Raw genomic sequence first — 22,231 nt, 5'->3', positions numbered from 1 at the left:
AAGCTGGGGTCTGCTAAGAGAGACAATTCAACCCCAGGAACTTCCTGAGTGAAGCATCAGCAGCAAGTGGGTGATTAACTGTCAGGTGGGCAGAGAAACAGGATGAGTTCTCTTTTCTAAGGGCAGGATGACACACTGAGCATCACCGAGAGGCTGCTGGAAATTCGAGTGGGTGGAAGATTTGGGATGTGAATGTAAAAGACACAGAAAATTTTATTGGGGGAAAATAGGCAATTTGGGCCCCCTTGAACACAAAAATCCTTCCTGAGGGCTGAAGAATTATCAGATGGAAGGAAAAGGACAGTGGGGACAGGTAGAATTGGTATTGCCCTAACAAATCAGAAGGAAGGAGCTTTGGTGCTGCCATGGCAGCAGAACTGAAGGATATGGAATAAACTTTAAAGCTCTGCACAGCAGCTGCAGACCCTCAGCTTCAGCCCTCCTTGGGCTGGGGTTTAGCAACAAAACCCTTCAGTGTCACAAGAGACAGATGCACCACAGGAGCAGGAAACAGCACTTGGAAATGGCACTGATGAAGGACCTATAAATAGTAAAAACTACTCTGAAAAAGCACAGGGAAGGACTATTTTTACTTCTTTCTGTGACATAAGGTTGAGAAAGTAGAAAATTATCAGGGAAAAACCTGCAACCTCTATGAAGAAATACTGTACTCAGCTTCAGGTGTCAAGTAAATAAATATGAACCCTGCAAGACAGGACCAAAATTCAAAAACAAAAAAATAGAAAAAATAAGGCTAGTGACTCAGAAATAAGATTGTGTAGTTTGATTAGATTGCAGGGATGCTGGCTCAGGAAAGGGTCTGTCAGACCTCAGATTTCCTTGGCTATGGAGCAGAATAGGGATTTTGTCTCATTGCACTGTAAGAAATGTGGATTTACCCTTTGATGCATCCAAAGTTTACTACTGGCTGAGGCAGGGCAGCAGAGCAGCCAGACTGTGGGATTAAATTCTGACCCTCCTGATGCCACAGGCAGGTGGCCAAGATTTCAGCCTTGGTCTGGTACCAGAGAGCTGTTCCCAAGTAATGCTCCCTGCTTTAATAATGCTGGATGGAGGCTGCCTTCGCTCAAGCTGCACTTAACAAAAAAAAAAAAAAAAAAAAAAAAAAAAAAAATCTGGATAGTTGAAACATGATCTTGGAGATTTGGGTTATTTGGCAGGAAAATAGATGGAGTGCTACAAAGGTTCTGCTTGCAAAGAAAAGCTCAAATGAATGACAGGGAAAAAAAAAGGGGGTGGGGAGAGGGAGAAGGAAGGAAGGAAAGATAAAATTTTCCACCCTTTAGTCAGCAGTATATCTACCCAGATATCTTTGGTTGGCTTTTATGCCAAGGAAAAATTAGCTTCTGGCCTCTTATAAGCTAAGAGGCATGGCAGAGAGGTACATCTGCAGAATGCCAGGCTCTAGCTGTACTTCTGAAAAATGTATTCATTGTTTACAAAATTCAGGCAGTAAGCTGTGTTTTGAGGAATGAGATGGAAGATCAGAAAGCCAAGCAGATGATCTCCACTGATCATCAGTTTGTGTCTCATCAGAAAAAAAAAAAAAAAAAAGAAAAAAAGATTCAGTTCCAGAACTATTCTTTAAAAGAACTGGAAAATACCGGATGAAAAAAATCCCAGAATTAAATACTTCTAATCTAAGTGGATGAAGAGTGTCCTAAAAGTATCCCAAACACCAGCCCTGCTGCTTTCCCTGGGGAGTTGTGAACGGAGAAAAGCTCTACCACAAGTGAGATTTGCAGCCGCCCTTGGAAGGTGCTCGCCACGACCCAGAGCTCGCTCTGCACCGTGGGCTGGAGGCGTGGAGGGAAGATGGAGCAGGGAATGTGCCTCCTCCCCAGCAGCGGGGAGGACCAAGGGTGTCTCTGCCATGCCACCCTGTGCCGTGCCACAGAGCCCTCCTGTGTCCCACGGAGAGCAGCAGGTCCAGGCCGTGCCCTGCAGCGAGAGGAGCTCAGCAGGAGTTGCCAAGGCGGCGACGCGGCGATGGCTTCGTGTCCCCCACGTCACCTCTGCCCAGCACGGGTGACAGAGACACAGGCAAAGCCTCACCTGCCCTGGGCACACGTTGAGCCTGTGTTACACCGAGTTACTCAGCTATAACCCCAGCACCAAAATAAAATAAAGAAGCGTAAACCAAAGCCCTGCTGTCACCCCCGTGAGTGTCTGCCAGCTCTGCCTGTGCTGCCACCAGTCTCCATTCCCCCCCAGCCTTGCTGCCCTGCTCCAGCCTGAGGCAGACTGGAGGGAAGATATGATTTAAGGTCCAGCACACACGTAGATAACATCGGACTGCACAGCACAGGAAAAGCACGGTAATACCTAGGAATGCTTCCCTCGATGGTGCCACGACATGGTACACACACTCACACACACAGAAATCTACAGGGAATGCATGGGGATGGCGTGTTGGCAGTGATACAGACCTTGGCGATGGTTCAGGCTGCTGCTCTTTCCTTTAAACAGAAGCAATAGTACATTAGCATGGTGTCAGGTGGCAAAAGATGTTGCTGCTTCACTGTTAAAACATAACGAAACGACAATACCAACAGTACAACTAAGTGGAAGTTGTGGACAGAAGAAAGGGAAAGGAGCACTTAATTCCTGGAGTTTCTGGCCTGGACAGAAGATCACTGGAGACTCACACAACCTCAGAGAAGACACATACAACGCACAGGGTTGAAGATTTCATCCCAACCCATCCTTGTGCCTACGCACCACTGAGACACCTGAGGGCTGTGTGATTTGTGTGAGCACAGGAGGACTTCTGTGGGCTCAGAGAGCAGCCCCCTTCCTTTGGAAATGCACTGCCCTCATGTTTTGCACAGGGGGAAGGGTTTGAATGGCTCCCATGACCTCGGTGCATTCACTTTTCCTCCCTGGCCTTGGGGACAGAGCTCATGTCAGATCTCTGAATGCACGGATTCACACCAGGTGCTGGGATTGGACATGGGTGGGAAGGAGCATGGACCCCTTCCCTGGCATCCTGACACCTCAGGTGGGGTTTGTGCCTCCAGACTCTTTGGCAGCTACTTTACCAAAGCAGTTGGCAAAGGCAGCATGGAGGGAGTGGGACACCACAGTCTGTGTTTGCAGTTTCGTATTGAGATCCGAAACTGGATTGCCCTGAGAAATCATTGAGGACAAAGTGAGCTGAATGCCTACAAAAGAGCAGCCAGGACACTGCAAGCCATGCTAAGGCCACACTGAAAAACACCCCTCACCTCCACTGAGCAGGCATTATGGTGGTATTTCCCTCCAGCAATGAGGAAAAGCTGCTCTGATTCACAACCCCTGCACTGGGGAATGGTGTTTGGTGGGGGCCCGACCAGTCCTGCCCCTGCAGCCCCCCAGAGAGGGAGCAGACAGTGTTTTCTCAGCAGATACAGCTCTGCCTCCCCTAACACAGGTGTCCTCTGAGTGTGATGCTGCACCAGCCCTGGCCCTGCTGCTGCTCAGCAGTGACCACTGAGACCTGCACAGAGCCCGACCCCTCTCCCTCAGCTAAAGGCAGCAGCCTGGAGACACTAACAAAAATCTCCTTCCCCCCACCTCTGCTTCTTGCTCAGAAAAGCCTGGAAGCCCAGCCTCAGTCACTAGCTCAAATACTCACGTTTAAACTGCTCAGGCTGACCCAGGGGTGGATTCTTTGTGGAGGGCAGGCTCCATCCCACACCCCCCCATCTGGCCCCGATGCCCACTGGCACCTCTCCATCCCTCCCAGGGTCTGCACACTCCCCATTCACCAACAGGGCAGCCTGGAGTGCTCAAAAACCCCAGGAATTTCCCCTCCCAAGCAGAGGGTGAAGGTGCAGGACTCCTGCCCCTCTGGGGGGTTCATGTAAACCCTTCCACAGCCAATTTAGCAAAAATGTCTCACTGCTGCACCCTTGCCTGCTGTCACTGGGGGGAACAGAGAATGAATTAACATGTCATGGGCCTGAGGGTCCTCTGAGTGTGGTGAGGAGCAGAAAGGTCAGAGGAAGACTGGGATCACTACCTCCATCAGCCCCTTTGAGAGTATGGCTTTGAGTTGTCAGTCAAGCACTGTGACATTGCTCCAGAGCCAAGTTAGGCTGAAGGAATTCATGTAGAGCACGGGAGAGGGGCAGGGAGGAGGTCACTGAGTGACCCATGTGGGACCAGCTGTCAAACCTCTTTCATCTTCAAGGATGTCCATATGCAAAAGGCAGGAAGGAAAAAAAGAAAAAAGGAAAAAAAAAAAAGAAAAAATACTGCAAAGTGTGTGCGTTCCAAACTCTCTTAACTCTGCTGCTAACCTGAATGTCAGTCCCGACTTGCTCTTCAGGTTCCTCAGGAGCTCCAGCTGGTTCAGAGGAGGGATGAGTCTAGAGGGAGAAAACAACAGGCATTAATATCCACTCAGAGCTGATTGCAGAACCTCCTGTCTCGGCAACTTCCCCTGCTGCCCCATCCTTTCAACCAGAACCAGCTCTGTGCCACCAACTGCAGCTGGGGGACAGCTCGGGAAGGATGGAGAGGGGTTTGGTGCCACTTCCAACAGTGTCCTGAGGCAGAGCAGTGGGGTAAGAGAGAGAAAGTGACAGCGAGAGAGAGAGAGAAACTTGTCTGCACCACTGGATTTTGAACCTCCCCAAAACCAAGCAGCTGCCAGGGTTCCTGGGCAGCCCGGTGGTGTTTTGGCAGAGCTGTAGTCTGGCAGGTTGGCATTGCTAAATGGAGAGAAACTCCAGCTTTGGGGGGAAATAGGAAAACTCAACCCTGCTGCTCTTGGGAATGTGGGAAGGCATGGGGAGGAGAAGCAAAGAAAACAAGGACCTGGAGAGCATCCCAGGAGAAAGAGCAGTGGGCTGCAATGCCCTACTCTCCATGTCAGGTTTTGCCCTAAAATGAGACAAAATCTTGTGTCACTGCCTTCCAGAAACCATAGGGCTTCCTTCCCTTATCAGTTAAAAAAAAAAAAAAAGAATCTGACAATGGGAATCCTGGTAAGAATTAAAAATCCAGAGAACATCCTTTGGCCTATCCTGCTTAAAAGCCATGGAATAAGTTCCACATCCATTTTGGAGTTCTTCCCTGAGAACCTGGGAATAAATGTTGCTTGGTCCATAAATATTTCATATTGATATTCCCAGCCACGTTTTCAACCAAGAGAAACATAGGATGGAGGTGTCAGGGAGGAGATTATAAGAAATGAGCTTCTAATAATATAAAGGGAGAGATATTCATGTTCACATTTTTTCAGTCATGATGAGACCAGTAGTTTCACACTTTAACTAAAAAAAAAATCCAACTCAACTGAAAAAGCCTCTTCTCTGCAGGCACAAAACTCTTCCTCAAAACCACAGTGGTTCAGCAGAGATTTTGTGTTCACAAGATTGAGGCAATCAGAAAATTTTCCAATTCTAAGTATGGAGAAAAGAATAAAAATAGGCCTGAAAAATTTTGGCTCAGCTCCTCAGTCGCTTCCATCCACAGAAAAGCACATCCTGATCTGCTGAATTAATGATCCTCTTCATTCCAGACATCAGGAAGAAGCTGACCTTGATGCAGTGGAGCTGTGCATGAGTGCTGGGCTGTCACCTCCCTTCAGCTGGGTTTGGAGATGCATTCCAGGTTGGCAGAGGTGGTGCATAAATCCATCACAGGGTGTACTCAGCAGCTAATGAAGGGTGCACGGCTCTTCTTTGGTGAATTAATTCCTCAGGGAGGTCCATAGCCCAGCAGAACACAGGAAAATCACCCCATTTTCTCCAGCTGGGATTACAAATCCCAGGCTCTCACTGGTGGAAGTCTCAGCTGAGGAGCTCAATAGCTCAAAAGATTGGAGGATTCAGGATTCCAAAAGGAATGACTTCTTTTGCATCAGCCCATGGTCTGCAGTGGCACCCACCTCTTGGGCCACCACAGATGCTTCCATGAGGAAGTACAGGCACACAACAAACACAGAAATTCACCATTTCTGTGGTTGGCTCATGGGCCTGGCACACATGAGGTGGAAACAATGAGTGTTTTAATGAAATAATTATTACTAAAAATGAGTGAAAACATATACTTGACCTGAAATTTAATCTCAACTAAGTGCTCAGCCTAACCTGTCACTGCAAGAGCAGCTTGAGTAACAGCTACTGCACCACACCATTTCTCCAGAACCTTAAAAAAAACACCAAAAAAAGGCAAAACTCTGCACAGCTCTTGAACTGAGCTTTGCTGTGGAATGCTGGGTGCACAGGGCACACAGGTGCCAGGTGCAGGAGGAACCTCTGGCTGGGGCTCCTCACGTTTTCTCTCTCTCCTCCCGCTCCGTGCGTCACTGGTTAGCGAGGGAAGCACGTTTGGTTAGGGGGGAGCTGGCTGAGGAATGTGCACACCACGGGACACACACAGCTCATGCCACCCACCACAGCAACACTTGTGAGCTGCTGCAGGTCCCCCCAGCTGCCTCCACCACCCCTCCCAGTACAGCACCAAGGCCACGCTAACTCCAGCTGCCGGCTCCCGCGTCCGCAAGGAACGGAGGATCCGCTGTTCCTGGGAGCACAGAGAACTGTTCAAGCATCAGGGGACAGGAGGGAGGCCATGCCTCGGGCCAGGACACCACCAGAACCCCACGACACGAGGAGGGCAGCAGCACACGACACGGTGGGAGCCACAGGGACACACCACGACACGCTCGCGGACGCCACGATGATTTTTTGGAACAGTCCCAGGATGAACAGTTAAGGAGATGGTGACAAGGAGAATGGTGCTGGAATGGGGTGGGAACCTAAATGAGCCTCCATGCAGTGCTGGAGTTTCTATGAGCAGGCAATTTTTGCCCTAACCAGGACTTTATGTCTCCAACTGAAGCTATTTTTCATGACTGAGAACATTTGTGGAGCTTATAAAATACTTCATTACGACAAATGGAACAGAAGTGGCACATTCTTATTCCTCTGCCAGTAGTAGAAAAATGTCTGATTCTCAAAACAGGCTGTTGTTCAGCACAACAGGAAAATATATTCTTAATATTATACTTGCAGTTCATTGATGCAATTTGCTATAAATTAAGCACATAGAGCAGTAAGTGTGATTTACTAAGGCTGTAAAACTTGCATCTGTGAAAAGTGGAACTGGGTTTCGAAATCAGGCACTAAATCACATCAGCTCTAGTGGCATTACAGCATCTAGGGAGGATTTAAACTGCTCTAAGAACAGAGCTTGTCCTGCAGTCTTGAAATGAAAGTCATTTATTCCCCATCTTAAAATATTAACTTGACTACACCTTCAGATACCCATCTCATATAAAATACTCCTGTGATTTGCAAATCTACTCCTTTCTGCAGAACCTGAGATAATATTATTTATCATAAATCTTACACAGCCATATCCAGGACTTTGCATTTGGATTGATCCCAAAAGGTTAAGTCCCAGATTGAATAACTGTGGCTAATAACTGCTTAGCTCTAGGTGGGTCTTGGAACTCAAAACTGAAATGGAAAAGTCCTACTGAGATGAAGCATTCTTTCACCAAAAAATCAGATTGGATTACTCGAAGAAATGAATGATCATATCAGTTTAACATTCCAGATCTTTCTCTTCTCCGGGTTTTACCCTTAAAAGCAGGCACAGCTGCTCTGGAGGTTTTATTCTGTGCTACCACTCATGTGCCCTGTGGTGCCACCACACCAGCAAACTCAAAGCCAGCATCACCAGGTGGGCACAACTCCTGCAGCTCAGAGCCAGATAAATGACAGAATGAAGGATGGGAGAAGAGGGCTGAGAGAGGGAACACAGGGGAGTGAGGGCAGAGGGCAATGGAAGATGAATGGGGATGTTTTCTTGTTAAGCGTTGCATGGATCGGGGAAGGTTGGAAAGACCATCAAGAAATCATCCTTAACAAAGCAAGCTTATCAAGCACGCTCCCCTTCTCCTTCCTGACATCATCATTTTGGCAGTTTCCCAACACTTGTGTGTACCAATAGCTAAGATGTACATGGAGGTGCAGGGTTAGTCTGTAGCAGCAGCAGGGCGTGTCTGCTTTGGGCTTTCACTCATTCCTTGGGGAAAAAACTCATCCTCAAAGGTTTCTGTCTCTTTTTGTTTGTTTGTTGTTTTGGCTTTTTTTTTAAATTCACTTTACAGTCCCAAATGAAGAACAAGGAGTGACATGACACACACTTTCAGAGTCACATGCACTTCATACCTGGAGGCACCATACGTTTGCGTTTGCGTGCTTTTCAAGTGTTTTCACCAAAGAAAACCAAAGGGGTGAGAGAAAGAAAAACAGGGGGGGAAGTTGGGGTGGAGGAGAGGGGGAAAGAAACAGAATAAAGAAAATTAGCATATGAACCAAGTGTGTCCCCAGGAGCAGATGCTGTGGCCAGGCTCACAGGTGGGCACAGGAGCAGGGGCTGAGCTGGCTCCTGCTGTGGCTGGCTCAGGAGCCATGGCATGCCCATGTCACCCTCGGGGACAGGCAGCTGGCACCTTGCTCTGAGAGCAAATGGGCACCACGGGGCAGGGAAAGTGTGGGGGCCTCCCAGAGACCTTCCATGGGACATCCTCAGCTCCACCAGTTGGGGACACCCTGGGCTGAGCTGCTGATGGGCAGGATGTTCCCATGGGTTTGATTATTTTAGTGAAGGCCAATATATGATAGCAGTTCAGAGCAAGGCTCTGCTGTCATGAGTGACAATAAGAGCATTTTTTTTTTTTTTTCCCAATAAATCCAGTGGCTGATGCAGAACTGGTTATTTATGATGTCTGGGTGCACCAACCCAAACCACACCTGCACACACAGAAGCCTTGTACATATTTCAGAATTTGGTCCTGCCACATTTTGGTTTTAAAGATGAAATCTGGGATTCTCTCAGAGGCCACCATATTTTCCCCCAAACAAATCAGAGTAGCTCTACTGCAGTGATTGGAGTGATGCTCTGGAGCCACATGAGCTCCTCCAAGGCACTTGTCATAATTTTCTCACATCAAGCAGCCAAGCCTTTTCAGAGATGCCTTGGGAAGAGAGATGAGCTAAAGGCACAGCCTCCTGCTATGAGGGATGAGCAGCTCAGTGCTGAGCAGAAAGGATGCCAAGGTAGTGGTGACTGCAGACCATCCCCAGGCACCTGAGAGGGGATTTTGTGTTCCTCTAGCCCACTTCCACACCACACTGTGCATTGCAGCCACATGTCAGCAGCCACAGCCTTAAGGGGCTGCTGGGCTTGATGTGCTGCTGTGGCTGCAGCAGGACCAGCAGCAGCACAGGGCTGCCAGTGCCTGCCCATGGCCTGGGGAAGTGGGGAGGCAGGAGAGATGGTCAGTGTGAGTGATGCAAGCTGCAGCCAGAACATACAGTTACTCCCTTTTTTAAAAGAAAAAAATCTACTTAATTTGACAGGATTCAAAATATAGTCGGGAGTTCACTGGTTTTTGGTAAAACAATTTCATTGAGGGCTGAATCCATTGGTGCACCCACAGCTCACTCGCCCAGGTGATGTTCACTTGATCTGAGCACAAACAGGAGCTGGGGTTTAAGGGAGAAGCTGAGAGCTCAGAGAAATCCATTTCTAAGGAAGCCCAGGGTGTGGGGCTGAGCAGCACCCACAGCAGCAGCCAGCAAAACTGCTACAACCCTGCTAAAAACCTCTCCTGACTTTTTACTCAAGATAAGCAGGCTCTCCAAACTACATTTTTTTTTCCTCTTTCTCCTCCCCAGAGTTTCTATTTAGCCTTTTCTGGAGATCTTTAGCTCAGATTTCTTCCTGCATATTAGCTCTGTGGAAATACAGGTTTTAACAAGGGGGTTGTGTAACAGGTAATCAAAAGGGTGTCACTGCATGTCTGGCTGCATGGTAAATTCAGTATTTCAAAGAGCAGTAAAATCTGGCAAAGTCCACTGAAAACAAGCCCTGAAAGCCTGCATTTTGCAGTGGATTTTGGGCCAAGCTCCATCCTCATCCTCTCCAGTAGCTGATCCCAGGCAGTGCTGCAAAGGTACAGCCAGGAGGTCAGGTACTGGGAGGGAGAGCTTCAATGGGTGGGTTTAATGCTATTGGAAAACAGCTTTGTTCTGTTCTGTTGGGTTGTTGTTGTTGTTGTTTTGGGTTTTTTAGATAAAACCTTCATGTTGGTTCATAAATTTCTAGGGGAAAAGCAACCAATCAGACACACACTGGGAATGAATCCAATGAGAACTTACTGACCACAACAATGGGACTTCCAACAGGTTTTTATGATGGGTTAAGAGGCTGGCTGCTGTGTATGAATTACAGGCTAAAGCTTACCCCAGGAAATACATCCAGGCTGTCTGCCTGAGGGCTAGAAGGCACCAGTAATATGGGAAATCAGGAAGGGATTATTCCTGCAGTGGCACAGCCCAGTGCTGGCCCACAGCCCTGAGTGGGAGCAGGGAGATGGGGCACAGGGAGCCCCATCACACCCAACAAAACCCCACAGAGCTACAGGAACATCTAACAAACATATCCAACCATTCTACAAACACAGAGAGTCATGGATAGGCTCCAAAAATACACCAGGAAGGGGCACATGGCCCTGCCCAGGATACAGGGAGGTGTGGGGTGAAAATGAGTACAACATTTTGTATTTTAGCTTCTGATGAAGCCACCAGGCCCAAAGGGAACATGAAGGATGCAGTGCTTCCCCATGTCCTGGAGGGCTGAGAGGCATGGCAGGGGACTCTGTCCCCAGCTCCATGGAGCTCCAAATCCCAGGAGGCTGTGAATTTCCACAGCACTGCTCTAACCTGAATGGTTTCACCATAAAAACCTGCCTGGTTTTACTGCAGGTAGAGCAAGGCAGGTGGGAACTGCTAGAACACTCTGGTGCTCAGCAGCCTCATCCATCATGGCTCCAATGTCATTCGCTGCTTGTGTCAACTCCCTGGGACGGATAAATGAGATACAAGAAATGGGAAAACGCTCCCTGAATCCCGAGTTAGTTTTCCTCCTCTTAGAGGTAAAAAAGGAAAAGAAAGGAAAGGAGGACCCAGGGAAAATGCACCTGGGAGAGGGCCAGGCTGGTCAAGGGTGGGAGAGAAGTTTGCTGAAAGGCAGAAGGACCATTAGAGACCAGTTGGACCAGCAAGGAGAGCCTGAGAGGGCACAAGGAGCTGCAGGTAGGGTGAGGGTGGTGTTTACCTATGATCCAGGGCAGCTTGGAGGGAAGTCTTCACACCTGGGCACGGCAACTGTCACAACACAATGCAACTACCAGCAGGCGTGGAGAAATAAAGGTGAAAAGAAGAGCATGTACACACACAAAGACATGGGAAGAAAAAAAAGAAAACACAAAGCAACACGGAAATTAAAATCAAGTCAAAAAAGAAAAACAATGAAAAAATACAAAGCAAATAAAACCACCAAAAGCAAAAGCATATACCAGCCCTTAGGAGCTCAAAATCAACTTTAAAAAAAAAATTAAATAAATAAGCAAAATTATATATTCAGATAACAAAAATAACTATGGAGACAGTGGCATCACGAGGAAGGCAGTGGAGGAGGAAGCTGGAGGAGGAGGTACCTGTACATGGGGACGGTGACGGTGCGTTCGTAGTACTGCCAGGTGGAGTGCAGGTCTGTCCGGGACAGGTTGGTGGCATAAAATCTCCAAGCCGCCTGTGCAGGAGAAAACCCAGTGGGATTGTGCACCCAGGTAGGGCCAGAACCACCCCTGGGTTTATAAACCTCAACCAACACCCAGTCCTATGGGATGGATCCAGCATTCTGCCTTCCCCTTGATTTGGTGACAAACGTGGGGTGGTGCCATGACACTCCTGACCATGTGTGCCCAGTTAAAAATGCTGCAGGTCCCAGGCATTCACTGCCAGGCTGAGGTAAGGATGGGTGTTGTTGGCCATTAAGAAGTGAAAAATACGGAGAGAGAGGAGCAGGGGAATGTAAAATGACTAATTTCAATTCTCCAAGACATACAACAAGGCAAGCCTTCTGCACGGACATCTGTTCTTGTGAAGAAAATGCTCCCAACTCTACCTTTATATCAGGATAAATATTCTCTTTGGGGAGAAAAAAGGGTGAAAACAGACTGTCCTAATGCATTTGTCCTGCTGAGCTGGCTGCTTGCTGAATTCCATCTCTTTTCTCTCTAGATTCCCTACCACATATGCTGTTTCCCCATAGCTGATTTCCTGGCATTTATTCCCAGACAAAACCAGTCACCGCCTGCTGTCTCACACCTTACACACATGGCCCCATTTGTCTCCTTCCCAACTTCTAAAAGTCTATGAAGCCCCCTAAAACCAGGATGGGGCCACCACAAGGCTCCTTGGACGTGACCCTCACCTGGATCAGGCCCGCTGCTGGGTTTCGCCTCTTCTCAAAGTGTTTTTGTCGATGCTGCTCTTGAACCTTCAGAGCAAATCCCGAACCCAAGATGCCCTTGGGAAGAGAACAACAGTTTGCCACTAGCAGGGGTTTAGTTAAGCTTCCACTTAAAAATTGTGGCCAGCTTTCCCTCTAAAGATTTTTTCCTGGCTCATTTTTTGATTCAAACTAGAGGAAGGAAAGAGCCTCCATCCTAGTAATCAATGGCATGCACTCTCCAAGGGGCAGCTGACTTTGCTGGCACTCACTGGAATTGCAAGTTTTCCCAAACTATCTCCAGTCAACTGATAAAATACAAAAGAACCCCAGTGTGCTGGCATTCAACAGATCATCCTCACAGGAATTCTGATCCCACAACACATTGAAATGCACTGCCAAAGGGACAGGGGGAATTTGCTGAAATGGTGTAATCACAGAATAGCAGACTGGTTTGGGTTGGAAGGGGCCTTAAAGCTCAATTCATTCCAACCCCCTGCCATGGGCAGGGACACCTTCCACTAGGTCAGGTTGCTCCAAGCCCAGTCCAGCCTGGCCTCGATGGGCAGCCATATCTGCTCTAGGCAACCTGTGCCAGTGTCTCTCCACTCTCATAGGAAAGTATTGCTTCATAACATCCAATCTAAACCTACCCTCTCTCATCTTAAAGCCATTAATTACCCCAAGGAACAGCCTTCTGGGGAAAAAAATTACTTTTTATTGCTTCCATAAATATTTGTGCAAAGCCAAATCTAGAGTCCCCATCCCATTTGCTCATGCACACAATTCCAAGTTGGGGATATTCAAATAGGCTTTCTATTTTTCTCCCCCGTTTTCTGACTCAAAAGCCATAGAGCATTACAGTCAGAAGGTCTCTGAGTGCATGACACTGTAGCTGTTAGAGTGTCCGCAGCACCAGGGGCTGGGGACAAGGCCCAGGTGAGCTCAGCACACACTTACAGCAGGAAGGGCGAAGAAGGAGACGCCGATGAGTGTGAAGGTCGCCGCCAGCAGCCGCCCGTTCCAGGTCTGTGGATACTTGTCCCCATAGCCAATGGTGGTGAGAGTGATCTGCAGGGAGGAGATCAGTGCCCAGCCCTTGGTCAGACAGCCTTAAAACTGAAACAACTCAGCCAAAACTCCCACAACAGCTGAGTGCCGCACAGAGGAGCTGGGTCACAGTGCAGCTTGGGGAGCTGGGGTACCAGCAGGGATGGGCAGCTCCACGGGATGCAGAGACACCCCAACACTCGCCCTGCTCACGTGCTGGTTTCACACCAGCTGGGAGCGTTTTGGTGCCTTTTGCTGTCACAGAGAGAGCTGCCATCTGGTGCAGAGGCTGGCGGCAGCTCGGAACCTCCCCCAGGAGGGGTTGTGCCTTCGGCAGGGGAAGCAAACCAGCTCTGTTCCCCCAAACTCTCTCTCAGCAGCTCAGGAAAGCTATTGGCATGCACAAAAATCTGCTGCTGTTTATTCCCAACCTTCCCAGCAGTGCCCATCAGCTGGTCTCCACTCCCCTATTTAACAACAGCCTGTTAGGCTGAGAGGATGAATTACAGCTCCTTCACACCACCTCATTTAGAGATAGGTTTTGTGTTATTGCAGTGCACCAGGAGAGAGCTGGCAAGATGCTGTCTGCATTTTAGGGAAGGACTTGAGAGATTTGTTGGAGATAGAGGCCCCTGAATTCCAGAATTCCAAATTCCAGAATTCCAAACTGCAAGGGAAGACACTTTTTCCCACTTCAGTCCATTGACACCACAAGTAGGAAATGCTGGCTAATCCCCCTAGGCTTCCAAGGGGATTTGGAGAGCCTGGGACTGGCAGGACAAAGCAGAGAGGAATGGTCTGATCAAAAATATCTTTGAGACTTCTGATCCCAAAGGCTGCCCCTGTCACACATGGACAGCACTGGCCCCAGAGATGGGAGATGACACCATGCTGATGTGGCATTGGAAACATGCATTCCATTTAGAACAAAAAATCACTTTTACACAAATGGAAGTAGGATCCCAAAGCGCCTTTTAATTTGGCTCACTAAAAGCCTTATCAATTAGATGGTATTTTGACCAAGTGGTTAAAAAATGCATCAATGTGGCTAATCCTTACTGAAACGCAGAGTCGGAGCAAGGCTCTCTCCATAATCACCGCAAAGCTGGTTTGCAATATCTTTGTAATTTCTATAGACAACAAGAAGTGTTGGATACACTAAGATCAACGAAGGGATGAGCTTCTGAACCTAAAATTCGGTTTGGCTCATCTCTCAACATCTGCCCATATTGGATCCATGAGCTGGACTCTGACAAAAACTGTTTATATTAATGAAGCTCAATTTTTTTTCTGAACTTCTCAGTGGCAAAACAGTCTCAGAAGCAGAAGGGATAAATCTGCCCATGGTTCTCCCCAGACTGATCTCTAATCTGGGCTGTCACTTTTCCTTCATTCTTTATTTTCTCGTTATGTCAAATTGGGCTTTGTTTTTATTTTTCTGTCCTAACTAAGGGGCTTGAAAAGCAATTTGCTGCCTCTTTCCCTTTGTTGGAATGGAGGAGCCGCTTGATCAGCTGATTCCTCCCCAAGCCTGTTATTGGGATTTGATCAGATCGGGGATTTTCATTACATGCTTTGTAATCAAGGCCAAACTAGTGATGGAGCAGAAGAACAATAACGCAAGAAGATTAGAATGTCATTAATTCTCTCTTTGTTAATCGGGTAATCCAATAATTCACATGCACACACACAGGCACAGCAAACCACAAATACTGCCCTTTCAGCAGAAATGTGATGGGGAGTGCTCACCCCACTGGAGCCTTTCAGCTACTTAGGCCCTATTAATTTTATGAAATTTATTCCAGCATATTCAACAGCGCCTTGCCCAAGTGCAATTTAAATAATTAAAGGGCAGCAATAGTTGTCAAAACAATGATCAAAGCACCCTGTGGTGTGGGATCTCTCTCTGACCTGCCTCTGTCACGACAGAGCTCAATCCCACGACTGAGAGCACACCAGTTCTCAGCTCCCCTGCAGCTCTAGCCAGTTCAGAAATGTGATCCCGCAACACTTTCTATGAGGTTTGTGTAAGAAAAAGAGCTAAATGGAACAGCCTGAGGCCATTTAATAAAAATGTTAACTAAGCACTGCCTAAGTCGATACCTCACGTAAGTGATAGAAGATGGAGGGTTAATGGACATTTTATTTTAATAACCAGCAGCTGCTCTATGGAAATTACTTACCAGACCCCACCAGAGTGCATCTGCGTATGTATCAAAGTGCTCATTTTCTCCCTTCTCAGCCAAGTACACCAGGAAAGAGGCCAGGATGAGGCACAGGAAGCCAATATACCAGGCAGTAATCAGCTCCTGTGAGATCATTAAAAGCAAGAAGAGAATAATTGCAGTCCTGGTGCGCATCTCCAAATGCTGAGTTTCTTCCTTGCTGCTGGGTCTGAACTTTCCCTGCAGTTGTTTAGGGTTTGGGGCTTTAGCTGGAGATCAGTGATGGCACTTTCTGTGACGGGACCATGGCTCTGCCAGGTATGAAGATCAAATCATCCAAACACACGCAGCAAATGGAGAATTGAGTGTTAAGAGCTCCATTATTGCAAGACCTGGAACTGAGACTTTAAAAACTCTGATAATTTCCCAGTTCACACAGGGAAGTGGAGCTGAAACTTAAATAGGAACCTCAAGATCTCTGGAGATTCTACTTAGGTCAGGTCCAATCCACTAAGGGAGGAACTGTGAAGTTGGGGTCTGGATGGACTATCCCCCAAATTTTAATTCAGAATTCACAGGAGTGATTATTTTTGGATTAGATTAGTGCAAGGGTGGAAAAGGAGACACACAAATTTCCTGTGATTTTCACACAGTGCTGGAGAAGCTGGCTAAGCTTCTCTGGGGAAAAGAAAGTGAATGAAGCAGGAGAAATGTTAAAATCATAAATATAGCATCAGGAAGCAAAAAACTACCAACAACCTCTTCCCAAACTGATGCCCTTACACTGGGGATTGGTTCCATGACTGGATTCTCTCTCTCCCTTCCCTTCTTGTCTGGTGGAGTACTCCGTCAAACCTTGTGTTGCTCCCCTGTGTTACCTACAGTGTCCTTCCAATCTCCCCAGGCCTGGAAGAGCTTTGTGATGGAGAGCTGAACCAAAGCAGTGTCCGTGGTGGGGAGAACACAAAGAGCAGCCCCACATCGCTGCCTGGGCCTTGCTCACCTTGCTGTGTGCGTAGACCACGGAGCCCAGGAGCTTCCAGGTGCCGCCGCGCCGGTCCATGCGGATCATGCGCAGGATCTGCAGGAACCTCAGACTCCTGAGGGCCGAGGTGGCAAAGACATTCCCCTGGGAGCCCGCTGCCAGCACGGCGATGGATGCAATCAGCACCATGATGTCTGTGGGAACACAAGCCAGGGAAAGGTGAGGAAGCGCTGCCAGGTCGGAAAACTGGCAACCCCGCAATGGAGGGAGGAATGATGAGGAGGACGCCATGGTATCAGAAGGCTCATTAATTACTTTTTTATACTATAATATTCTATTCTATATTACACTACATCTAAACTGCACAAACACTCAACTGAACAAAATCTCGTGACTGTCTGCTGACCAACAGTCTGGACACTGATAGGCCAAAGAAAGAAAACACCATCACTTTGGGTAAACAGTCTCCATATTGCATTCTGTTTTGGCACAACACAGGAGCAGGGAACAATGATGAGGAGGACTCCATGATATCAGAAGGCTAATTATTACTTTATTATACTGTATTATTCTATACTACATTACATTACATCTAAACTGAAACTGCAGAAACATCTAACTGAACAAAATCTTGTGATTGTCTGCTGACCAACAGTCTGCACACACACTTGGCCCTGATAGGCCAAGAAGACAAAATACTATTACTTTAGGCAAACAATCTCCACATTGCATTCTACTTTGGCACAACACAGGAGCAGCAAATGAGATAAGAATTGTTTTGATCATTCCCTTCTCTGCTTCTCTCACTGCTTCTCTCAGGTTCAGAGAATGTGAATCCCACACTGCCAGATCAATACTAAAGGGAATGGTGTTGCCACTGCCTTGGGCTGTGCGTGACAGGGGTCCCCTACACTTGTGTCCCCAGCTGGAAGGACACAGCACTAATCTGGAACTGGAGGAAAGCAGCCACTGCACACCTTGTGGGAACATCCTGGTTTCCTTCTCCATGGTCATCATTCCCATAGAAAATGGGTCAAATGCTGCAAATGGATTTTGATCTGACTCAGTGTTACCACTGGATTAAATCCTTGCCAAAGGCTCCTTCTTTTATTAGCCATAGCTGCCTGTTACACAGAGCATGGAATTCCCCCATCTAAATTGGGAATGAAAATCCATACATCCTCCATAGTAATCCTAAGGTGCTTAAGGACAAAGAAAGTCCAACAAATTTTCCAAGAAAAAAAGTCTTGCTCAATACATATCAAAGATCCCATAACCTTCCCTATTCTCTGATTTGCTACACAAATTTTATAGGAGTGTTTTTCTGTGGAATAAACTGAAATCCTGCATATGACCATTACCAGCTCCCAAAGGCAGCCTCCATAGTGAAGGGCATGGCCATTCTGTCCATTTCTAATCCCAGAAAATATCACTGCTGTGCCCAGATGGCCCCTCTCACAGGAGACTCGCTGAGTGCTTTACAAACAATAATTAATTAAGTCTCACAGCTCCCTTGTGAGGCAGCTCATCAGCACCAGGGAAGGCAGAGTGAGACACGGAGTCTCAATGACTTGGGAACAATTTGGTGTGGAGGTTGGATGCAGGATTGCACGATTCCAGTTCCTGTGCTCAGCTTCTCCTGGCTAAACCCAGTTTCTGTGGCTGTGGACATCTGTCAGTGGCACCTGAGGTATGCAGGGCACTGGGATGGCTCCCAGGTTAGCAGAAAACAGGGAGAGCCCTGTGACAAATAACAAAAAGCATTGCCATTGATTTTGACTTCTGCCTTTGGGGTTTTTTCCCTTTCTCAAGGTGACCATGAAGCAGCTGAAATTTAACCCCCAAAACACGTGCAAGACGCTGGAGCACCATGCAAGCCAGTGCTTGGAATGGCCACCCTGGGCTGGGGAATCTCAAGCAGGGGCTCAGCTCTTACCAATGACACAGAAAGGCTTGCGGGCAAATTTCAAGCGTCCCCTCCAGCCCCGGTAGCGGCAGCAGCAGCCGGCGGCCCAGATCCGCACAAAGTACTCCACCCCAAACACCACGATGGTGACAATTTCCTGCAAGGAGGACAGTGACATTAGCGGGGGGAAAACTAGCATGGAGAGCATGCTCTAGAATCCAGGATAAACCCACGGCCTCGGAAAAATGCACCTCAGAAAATGCAGCACTGAGCAGTGTGCGCCGCTCGACAGAGAGCCCAGGCTGGAGAGATCATCAGATCTCTGCTTCTGTGTCTTCCCTCCCCCTCCCCAGCGTGATGAGAGGTGCTGCACGTTGCAGTCATGAACTGGAGCTTTACACCTCCTCATATTGTGCTTGTTCCCCCATCACAGGACTGATGAACACCTCGATGTCTCCCTGCCACCAGTCTCCAGGACTCAACTCAGTTAATGCAGAGGGAAGAGCAGAGATGGGAATCACTGAACCTGATCCTAGAGGATGACAAAAGGGGATTTCAGCTTTTCTCCTATAAAACTGGCTGGTTGCCTGTGTGTGCTGGGAGATCTGGGGCAGGCATGCTGTAGATCCTCCATCCCTTGATGCCACACGAGCTCTTTCCATCTCCACCTGAATATCCTGTGCATGCTCCCTTCCCTCTGAGATCTTGTCTCACCTTTCTCATGTGTCAAACCCAGTGAAGCCCTAATTAGTCCGGAGCACCTTTTGACTTGATGTAGGGCAGAATTAGGGAAGAGAAAAACAGATGAAAGGAGAGGAGAGAGGTGAATCCAGCAACCTCGGATTTTTAAAAATTTTTTCCCCATTTCTGATCCACAGGCCTAAGTGGTCCCCTTCTCACAAGGGACAGCTTAAATTCTTGCCTCAAATACCTCCAGTCTCAGGGGTTTTTGTGGTTTTGACTTTATTTTAATACCTCACTGTCAGCCCCCACTTACCAGGATGTAAAGGGCGCCTTCTGAGCTGTTCTGGTACTCATCAATGGTGGAAAAGACAGACAGCACCAGGCAGGAGAACACTAGTAGAAAACTAAAGCAGACAAAAAGGGAGAGAGAGAGGAAGTCAGTCTTAATGGCAGTAAATTTTCATACTCATCCAACAAACTCAGAGAGCAATTTTGGATATATTTCTCTCTGAGTATTTACTGCACAGCTGCTACACCACCATGTAAAAAGGGTAAGTCAAGTTTTGCTAACTGGAAGGGTTATTTGTGGATGGACCCACTGGACTATCCCCAGTTTGGCCAGTGCCAATCCAGTTCCCCTTCCAGCTGGCTGCTCTGATCACTTCTGACGTTTTTTTCCCTAAGAAAGTGTCAGCTCTTTCATCAACACACATCCAAAAAGCACCCAAACGAGCAGGGGCATTTCTAACAGGGATAAGAGGGGAGCAGACTGGCTGAGGAGCAGGAGCATGGCCGGAGAGCATGGACTCTACTTATGCATTTACCGCCACAAACACTCACACAGAAGTGGTGCTGCGATTTTTGCCAGAATAGGACATTTTTGGGTGGATTTAATGTTCCTTTCTCAGCCAGGTACTCCACGTTAACTCCCCACTGCCTGGAAAGACTGGTGATTTTTTGGGTTTGCTGGAGCATCACCAGGAGGTGGGTGGTTGTTACTCTGCTCTTCTGTGGCCAGACATGGGTTTGATCCAGCCCAAGGGAAAGTGATCTTGGGGAGGGAGCTGGGCTGGTCTCTGTCCCAGCTCTCCAGGGACAAAAGAAGCCTCATCCTGCCATAAGCTGCAGGGATACAACCTTGATATCATCTCTCTCAGTCTCTAATTTACCACAGAATCAGGGAGATGCTCAAACCCCAGCTCTGTCACTCACTGCCTGCCCCCACCAAGGCTGCCCAGTGCTGGATGTGCTGATGCAAATCAAAGGGCACAGGATGAGTGACGGGAGCTCGGCTCTCTCCTGACACTCAGCGCCTGAATCCGCAGCTGCTGAGGTGTCCTGGCATCTGCTCAAGGATGGAGGCTGTCACCCCTGCCCACTGCTGGCTCCAACAAAAGCAGGGAAATTAATTTACTCAGGATCGATTTACTAATACAATAAAGTAGGCCAGTGCAAGGAGAAACTAAAAGCTGCATTCTTTAAGAGCATTAAATAATTCATCTGTCTGACTTTGTCTCACATTCCTACCAACTGCATTGTGAATATTTATAAGGGTTGGTTCTGCTGGTGGGGGCTGCTGCATTTTGGTGAATAAAGAAAAGGAGTTTCACACCACCAGGTCGTGCTTGTGGCTTTGCAGTGACCATTAATGTCACAGTAACAAGTAAAAATAGGGAGATTTGCAGTATTTATTTGAACCACAGGCTGAAACGTGGTGGTGAGGAAGAGCCTGCTGGAGGTGAGGGACCTTCAGAGCCATCTCAGCCAAGGCTGAGCTTTATCAGCCGCAAGATGAATCCAGCACCAAGCAGGTAATTGCCTGATTTCTCACTGCAAATTTCCCCTTTTTACATCAGATTTGGTGTGCAGACACTTGAAACCGCCTCAGGAGAGTAAGAAAACCTCACTTGCAATCCCACTCATGATGTCACTCAATGTCTTGTCTAGGTTCCACTTCAATATCTTTTCGCCCCAGGCTGGTCTCTTAAAACCCGTGCCATAAACAATCTCTGCAGTCAGATGGGCTCCATCCATCCATCCATCCATCCATCCATCCATCCATCCATCCATCCATCCATCCATCATGCCCCGGGAGCTGGAGAAGGTCCCCACTGCTGCCCACACCATGGCAGGGGGATCACAGTGCCACACTCCAGGAGGAGAGGAGCTGCAACTAGGCTGCTGCACTCCTGGAATGGCCCAGATTTTGCTGCAAACTTCTATGCTGAAGTGAGAAACAAATGAATAATCCATGAGAGAAGAAAGAGGGCAACAAACAAATAAATAAACAAAAAAACTGTAACGGAAAGGTATCAAGGGAAAAAAGAATTCTACAGTTTCTGATTAAAGAAGTAGAATGTGAGCTGCATTTATTTTTGTGACCAAACATCACTGTAAAGTGCCTGAGGAAGGGCTGAAAGCAAAATGTCAATATCAGGGCAGGCTTGTACACTGTGCTTACTCAGTTGATCACCTTGGATTGATCCAGAATAAAGCCAGTATCAATTCATGATTCCTGGCAGGGACACACACCACAAAAAAAAAAAAAAAAAAAAAAAAGGAGGAGGATTTCTGTATGTTAAGCTGACAGATATTAATGGGAGAGGGGGGAAAAAAAAAAGAATATAAATTGCTTTATCACTTCAAATCCGAAGGATGGATTGTGTGGATTGTGTGAGCCGTGGTTATGGGGAGAGCTAGGGCAGCTCCAGGTGCTACTGGAGCACTTGGACACCTGGGTGCTGCTTCTCCCCCTTCCAGCACATCCCTGCAGCCTCTTCCCCAGCCTCTCTGTGCTCCCCAGCTCCCCAGGGCCAGCTCAGAGCTGCTGCAATTTGCACTCTGGGCTCCCCAGGGCTTCCATTGCCAGGGAGACCTGATGCAGATCAGGCCGGCAGGGCCAGCATTAATTACAGCTCTGCCGAGCGCAGGAGGCAGCAGGGAATGCACCAGCTCCTCCAGCAGAGCGTGGGGGATCCATGGCCAAACCCCACAGGGACAAAACCTGCCCTGGCTCAGCCCCAACAGGTAAGGGATCTCCCTGTCCCAGCAGTGCTGCCAGCAAGGGATGCAGGCTCTGGATCAGCACGAGATCCCAAAATAGCTGCATGGTGTTGC

General features: G+C 48.0%; 1 protein-coding gene across 7 annotated transcripts in view; it reads right to left on the bottom strand.

Annotated features, from left to right (window-relative positions):
- The window catches only part of KCNQ2 (potassium voltage-gated channel subfamily Q member 2), a 64,251-nt gene that overhangs the window by 21,975 nt on the left and 20,045 nt on the right, over window positions 1-22,231 (bottom strand). For 5 of the 7 annotated variants that reach the window (XM_058814595.1, XM_058814597.1, XM_058814596.1 and 2 more), the window contains exons 2-11: window positions 19,428-19,518; window positions 18,461-18,587; window positions 16,543-16,718; window positions 15,558-15,683; window positions 13,285-13,395; window positions 12,307-12,402; window positions 11,528-11,622; window positions 8,193-8,222; window positions 4,305-4,373; window positions 2,451-2,480 (exon numbers count right to left, since the gene is read on the bottom strand). In XM_058814595.1, the coding sequence (XP_058670578.1) occupies window positions 2,451-2,480; window positions 4,305-4,373; window positions 8,193-8,222; window positions 11,528-11,622; window positions 12,307-12,402; window positions 13,285-13,395; window positions 15,558-15,683; window positions 16,543-16,718; window positions 18,461-18,587; window positions 19,428-19,518 (951 nt within the window). Of the gene's footprint in view, window positions 1-2,450; window positions 2,481-4,304; window positions 4,374-8,192; window positions 8,223-11,176; window positions 11,215-11,386; window positions 11,392-11,512; window positions 11,623-12,306; window positions 12,403-13,284; window positions 13,396-15,557; window positions 15,684-16,542; window positions 16,719-18,460; window positions 18,588-19,427; window positions 19,519-22,231 lie in introns of those variants that run through there. The other 2 variants (XM_058814600.1, XM_058814602.1) reach the window with 2 other exon arrangements.

This window comes from Ammospiza caudacuta, chromosome 15, assembly GCF_027887145.1.
Source record: "Ammospiza caudacuta isolate bAmmCau1 chromosome 15, bAmmCau1.pri, whole genome shotgun sequence".
Lineage (NCBI taxonomy): Eukaryota > Metazoa > Chordata > Aves > Passeriformes > Passerellidae > Ammospiza > Ammospiza caudacuta.
The sequence above is the reverse complement of the archived record's forward strand: the minus strand, read 5'-3'. Positions and strand labels throughout refer to the sequence as shown.